The sequence below is a fragment of the Morus notabilis genome, unplaced genomic scaffold (genome assembly GCF_000414095.1).
Source record: "Morus notabilis unplaced genomic scaffold, ASM41409v2 Scaffold825, whole genome shotgun sequence".
In the NCBI taxonomy this organism is placed as follows: domain Eukaryota; kingdom Viridiplantae; phylum Streptophyta; class Magnoliopsida; order Rosales; family Moraceae; genus Morus; species Morus notabilis.
The window spans coordinates 456218-463306 of record NW_010358062.1 but is presented as its reverse complement, the minus strand read 5'-3'; the positions used below and the strand labels follow the sequence as shown (position 1 = coordinate 463306).

Here is a 7089-nt window from a genome sequence, read left to right as displayed (position 1 = left end):
GCAACTCAGGAGCTTGTCCAATCCGCTGTGGCGCGCCCCATTCACTGCCCGTGCATCCGCGCGCTATGTCCATTCATTGCCCTAATTTCCTTTGTGCTGATGCGACTTTTGGAGGAAATGAAAAGGTTTTCCAGCTGTAAACTGGAGAGAGCCCCTTCAATACCAGCATTGATTCCTCACACGCAATATTCGGAATTAGGGAATGTCAACGGTGCGTTACTAAAAAAGTTATAAACCAAGAATAAAATAGTAAAAATTTTAATTTATATATTTTTAAAAAGTATCTGTTTTTTTTCTCTTTTATATTGTGTAATGTGTACTAAAAGATTATTTGTATTATTATTAGTATCTATAAAACTTTTTAGTCAAATAAAATTTTACCTCCAAAAAGAAAGAACACAAAAAGGGCAAAAAAAAAAAAAAAAAAGAGATGGAAATAATAATGAAGAGACAAGGAGGAGCCTGCATGGAAAGGATGAAATTATTTACATTTTTCCACATTAGTACAAAGAAAATTTAATTACGTTTATGACATTATTTTGAAGTTGCCCTTTTTTTTTTTCTTTCAAGATAAAGTTGCCATGCATGATTTTGCAACGGTAACAACTAGCAAGTATCAAATGTAGAAGTAATTAAGTATATGTAATTTTTTTTTCCTTCCGTAATATATGTAATATCATATCTACACCACCGCATGCATTATCAACTGACGTCACTACATGGGATATATATACTTGTGCATAATTTAATTGCATTTATGAAATCATTTTGAAGTTGCCATGCATGATTTTGAAGTTGCCATATCTACATTCTACACGACCACATGCATGGTCAACTGACGTCACTAAGTGCGATATATGTAGCTTTTTTTTTTTGGAGTAGCATGCGATATCGGCCTCGTTCACTTCGTAGATTAGAGTTTTCAATTCGAGCTAAGATGTGACATTTTCAGAGAGCTTTTTACTGTAGTAAAAAAAGTTAGATGTGACATTTTCTGAGAGCTTTTTACTGTAGAAACTTAGAACTGAAAACTCGAATCGGTGAAATGAACGAGACCGTAGTTATGCATGCCTTTTACTGCCAAACATCTCTAATAACGCATTAATATAAGGTTTTTATTTTTTATTTAATTTCTTCCCAATTTTTCCGTTTGTATTTTCGTGATCGTGATTGAAAACGAGTTTATTTTTCTCTATGTATAAGGATTTTAATGTTTTTCTATTTCTTCTTTTGATCCATGCATATAAGAACAGTCCTCTAAGTTTGTTCTTTATTACTAATCTATTAATATATATATACTATGAACCTATACATTTTTTTTATTACAGATATATTAATGTAGAATAATTCTGTTTTATTATATATCTCTCTTTCTATTCTTTCTGATCTGCTGTTGCATATGCTTATATTCTTTGCATTTTTTTTTTCAAACACACGCGGCTAACTAGTGTGTATATGTGTGTATAACATTTATGTGTATCCAAATTGATATTTGATTAAGATTTGAATGAATACGAAATTGATGAAAAAAATTAAAAATGAGAAACAGATAACCATTGACCGATAAAAGAAGTAGGAAAACGAACATAAGGGAATAAGTTAGTGTAGTTTCCAAAATAAGGTTTGCTATAGGAAGCAAATATGTATAATTAGCATTTATGAAAATTTTTCTGTGCTTGCAAGATTTTGAATTATTGGTATCCAACATTAATTTACTACCACGAATTATGTGATACCATATATGCACCATATAAGTGGCCACTATATACATACGTACATACATACATACGAACGTACATACATCCATATATATATATATATATATGCGAGCATGGTTTCTATCATAACCGTATCTCATGACATATCAGTCTACTAGGTATTTGCTCTCTCTCTCTCTCTCTCTCTCTCTCTCTCTCTCTCTCTCTCTCTCTCTCTCTCTCTCTCTCTCTCTCTCTCTCTCTCTCTCGTGTCATCCTAAACTCTTGTCAGATTGTTTTTATTTGAGTTTTCAAACTTTATAGTTTTTTTTTTCTTGTTTTAAATAATGTCTTCTTTTGATCCATAATAGAAGAAAACACTGTTCCAAACTCTTCATTCCTTGCTAGTCTCTTAAGGTTCTTTGCGGTTGTAAGTTGTTGCAGATGTGTGAATCGTATACATTCGTATTTTTGTAGTATTCTGTTCTTTGTTTCATACTAATCCCCATAAAAAACTTGATTTCATTCTCTATAAAAACTCATTGAAAAACATCATTTTATACAAAAGCATTCTTAAAACAAAAAAAAAAATTCCCAAAACTCAATACTCTCCAAAACCAAAAATATAGCCCAGCGATTTAAAAGTTTTGGCGTATAGCCCCCTTGACGAAAATTCATGGCTTCGTCACTGTACATATAGGTGTATTTATTGCATAACAGATCGATAAACTTATGTGAGTCTATGAAACTATTTAAGTTTTTTTTTTTTTTTTTTTTTTTGTCTTTTGTTTCTTCTATTAATTTGTTAATATTTTTCCATTAAATACTTTTCCTATAATTCTGCCACAGTTCATCACATCCCATGGCAATCAAGGGAGTCCTATCTTTCACAATTCTACTGTGTTGCCTTTGTTATTGTGGAAAAGTTGAAGGAGGCCACAGGAAATTATCAAGGAAGGAAGATTTGGAAATTGAGAAGCAACTTAAGCTTTTGAATAAGCCACCACTCAAAACTATAAAAGTAAATCTTTTCATCTATTTATCTCTTCTTCAGATTTCTATTTTTTTTTTTTTTTTGCAGTCTCAGATTATTTCTTTTTGGAGAAATATTCTTAAGATAATTAATAATTAGACTGTTATATATATTGCTTATGCTTCGAAAATCAAATTATTATGTAAAACTTTGTACTAGATGGTTGCAAGGAACTTTGATATAGTTTTTTTAATAGATAAGTAACTTTGATATAGTTACTAAATAACTATCCTTTTTTTTTCCTGTTTTGAGATGTCTTTTAAATTTGACCTGACAGTGCTTTTGTGTTATTCTGTCACTAACATATCACAAAGGCCGCTTAATGTCAAATTCACAGATCCTTAATGTTGCGCATTTTCCTTCGATAGCTAATTTTCTTTTCTCGTTGCTTCTTTAATTTTATTGGTTTTGATATATACAATTTATTGTCTTCAAAATTAAAGTAGAATTCTTTCAATCATACTGACAAAACTTTCTTTGTATGTGTAGACTGAAAGTGAAGATATCTACGATTGTATTGATTTCTACAAACAGCCCGCTTTTGATCATCCATTGCTGAAAAACCACACTTATCATTATGAGGTGAGGTTTTTTTTTTTTTTTTTTTTTCCTTTCCTTGGAAATTGATTAGCGCTTGTATCATATGGAATGTTATATCATGACATGGACGAGGCCCCGTTCATTTCGCTGATTCAAGTTTTGTTACAGTAAAAAATTCTCACAAACAGTTACATCTAACTTTTTTAATACAATAAAAAGCTCTCACATAAAATCACATCTCAACTCGAATTAAAAACTCGAATGAACGAACTAAACGGACCCTAAATTAATACATATATATATATATATATATATATATGAGTTTGGTTTATGGAGCAGATGAGACCTATTTCTCCCAATAAGAGGATGATTGAATTCTCACAAACAGTTACATCTAACTTTTTTAATACAATAAAAAGCTCTCACATAAAATCACATCTCAACTCGAATTAAAAACTCGAATGAACGAACTAAACGGACCCTAAATTAATACATATATATATATATATATATATATATGAGTTTGGTTTATGGAGCAGATGAGACCTATTTCTCCCAATAAGAGGATGATTGAGAAGAAAGCCGCAGAGGCTGGCGAACCATTAGAAATAGGACTAAAAGGTGAAGGTTGTCCAATTGGAACAGTTCCTATTCGGAGAACTACTAAAGAAGATCTCATCAGAGCCAAGTTATTTGCAGAAACATATGCTTCAAGATTCAATCCCCTTACTAATGAATGGCCAGGCCTTCATGTAAGCATTTTTCTTTTCCTTCTATCACATTCTTCATCTTGATGATAATATTTCTTGTTTCAGCACAACATATGCTCTCTTTTCTAGCTTGTATTGCTAATCAAGCTATGTCAATTACGGTGACGTTTGTTTCAAGGGTTCTGCCCGATTTAAGATCATGGTTCTTGATTCTGTTACAGTGTTTTTCTCTCACAAAAAATTTAAATTTCAAAAATTTGAAAACATCACCTACAATTACACGAATGCCACGATTTAGGGCACGATACGATTATTCATTTCTTAACTGTATTGTAAATTATCCAGAAAGCCATCATTCAAACAAAATATGATCCAGTGAAGAGGTACAACGGAGGTGGTGGAATGTTCAGTGTATACCAGCCAAGTGTTAGTGGGTCGCAGTTCAGTTCAGCTCAAATGACAATCCAAAGCGGATCAGATAGCATAAAAGTTGGGTGGACGGTGAGTAAGCCTCTTTAGTTTCTTTTCCTATTGAATGTAAGACCTCTTATCTGATTTTAGCTAGACCTCTGATCGGTATTTTTGGACATCTCCGTTGTTATTATTATTATTATTATTTTTAACAATAGTATTATAAAGTTTGCTAGAAAATATCTTGTTTTATATAGCACTTCTTGTTGCTTATAATTTTCCACGTCTCCTCATTCATCAGGTAAACCCTAGTTTATATGGTGACACTAAAACTCGGCTTTTCACATTTTTTAAGGTAAGTCTATTCTGTTATATATATATATATATATATATATATTTGTTGGATGGACTACTCGTGGGTAATGAAATTTGTCAGTTAAATTTATGTCATCCTTAAATTTATTTATTTATTTATTTTGCAGGCTGGTTCAACATTTTGTTTTAACACACGGTGCCCAGGATTTGTTATTGTTAATACTCACTTGCCTCTTGATATCATTGTTATGCCAATTTCAACACGTGGTGGACCTATATACAAATTGAACCTGTTTGTTTACCGGGTAAATAACGTACTATATAATAAGCTTGTTTTCCTGTCTCTTTGTTTTGTTAATGTATAAGCAGCTATACAATTGGCACATGCGCTAGTGATAAATTTACCTTCGCTGCAAATGATAAAAAAAAAGGTTCGACACAACAATTTCTTTGACATGTTTAGTCATAACATTTTTTGTGACAAAATGTCACTTTTAGTCACAAACTTTGGCCAATATGCATTAATTTCATCACAATGCTTTTATTAGTTACAGGAAAAAGTTTTGGCCACATAAAAAAAATTCCTGTGACTAAAAAGGCCATCACAAAAAGTTTTAGTCAAGCACAAATAAGTGACTTAATATATGCATGTTAGTTTCAAGATTGTGACTAAAAGGTACATTTAATCATAAAAAAAAATAGTCTTGACAAAAATTATTTCAATAAGCTTTTTTTTTTTTTTTTTTTTTTTTTTTTTTTTTTTTTTTTTGTTGTTGTTGTTGTTGTTGCTTCCCACTTAACATCAATACAACCCAAATGTATGAGATAATTCAGTTATATATTTTCCACGTTCAACTGTTTATCCTTTGTTCTTAAAACATTTCTTAAATGGTGATAGGAGGAAGTTAGTGGACGTTGGTGGCTTGAAGTAGGACCAAGCTACACCAAAGTTGGGTATTGGCCACCAAACATATTCAGTGGCTTAAAAGACTTGGCAACATATATTGAGTGGGGCGGAGAGGCTTACAGTGTACCAGGTCAACCTGGTCCTCCGATGGGTTCTGGCGAGTTTCTATTCGGAGATACAAGCCAAGATGCATTTTGTAGGCAAGCCACAACTGTAGATGAGGCTCATGAACCGCAGGATGCCGAAAATACCCAAACTTTTGCAGACGACACTGGCTCCTATAACGTCCATGACTGGGGAATACGAGGTGAATTTGGACATTTGATGACGTTTGGAGGGCCTGGTCCTAGCTAATTTCCCTTCTTGTTGCCCACACAAATAAGCTTTTCTCGTAGAAAATAAAAGTTGAATATATAAATATTTTGGACTTCTGATCTTTACCATCTTTCATTTTGTTTCTCACCTTGCTATAGTGTGCTTGGACGTTACCACTACTCTTTTCAAATCATGACTTTAAGAAAGCCTCAAGATTAGCAATGAAATGCAATGTGCTTAATATGGATTATCTGTGTTCAATAGAAGGTTAATAATATAATTATATAATCATGTATTGATGGGCGCCGAGTCTTGTTTATGCTAAAGATATTTGCTGGAAAGGTCATTAATTAAACAAAATGAAATATGGTTTCTAATTCCAACCATTAAGATAATGGGTCCCATCGTTCTTTTGAAGTAAAACTTAAAAAAAAATTTGAACTCAAATTACAAGTTTGAAATTGAAATTGAAATTGAAATACATTATAACAAAAAAAAAAATGTAGTTTTGAAATTGAAATACATTATTCAAAATTAAAAATCAATCAAATAGCAAGATTATATACTACTCTATGTGAACATAAACTTAATTAAGAAGATCACATATATGTACACATAAACATGTCTCTTGTTACACCTACACAAAATAACTAAATTATCAAATAATTGTTATACAAAATATACTAGGATGATCGTTAAAACTTAATATAAGACATATTCATAGAAAACTAAAAAAAAAAAAAAACAATACAAGCATTTAAAGTTTTTATATGATTTGCTACCAAACACAACTTTTGGTAGCAAAAAACGCCTTTTTGTCACCAAAATAAGAATTTGGTAGCAGAATCATGTTTTCTGCTACCAAAATTTGGTACCATAAACCTATATTTTTTGTTACCAAACATTGTTTTGGTAGCTGAAAGCATATTTTTTGCTACCAAATATGAATTTGGTACCAAAAAGACGTATATTAAAAATTAAAAAAATAGCATTTTAATGTCAAAAATTATTTTAGAATCATTGTTCTAATAACATTATAACAAAAAATGTAGTTTTCAAAATTGAAATACATTATTCAAAGTTAAAAATCAATCAAATAACGAGATTATAAACTACTCTATGTGGAACATATACTTAATTAACAAGATCACATATGTGTAC

At 31.2% G+C, this 7089-nt stretch overlaps 1 protein-coding gene across 1 annotated transcript; it reads left to right on the top strand.

Moving 5' to 3' along the window:
* The first annotated feature begins 2559 nt into the window (after positions 1–2559).
* Positions 2560–5967, top strand: LOC21405166. Its single transcript, XM_024161260.1, has 7 exons — positions 2560–2718; positions 3220–3312; positions 3834–4022; positions 4326–4481; positions 4693–4746; positions 4874–5011; positions 5605–5967. Exons 1-7 carry the CDS (start codon positions 2560–2562, stop codon positions 5965–5967), a joined length of 1152 nt encoding a protein of 383 aa, XP_024017028.1.
* Positions 5968–7089: the final 1122 nt, after the last annotated feature.

Bases quoted from the DNA above. Each gene is read 5' to 3' on its own strand.
- LOC21405166 (XM_024161260.1), top strand. From the start codon at position 2,560: ATGGCAATCAAGGGAGTCCTATCTTTCACAATTCTACTGTGTTGCCTT. The intron at 2,719-3,219 runs GTAAATCTTTTC...TTGTATGTGTAG, and splicing joins CACCACTCAAAACTATAAAA to ACTGAAAGTGAAGATATCTA. The intron at 5,012-5,604 runs GTAAATAACGTA...AAATGGTGATAG, and splicing joins TGAACCTGTTTGTTTACCGG to GAGGAAGTTAGTGGACGTTG.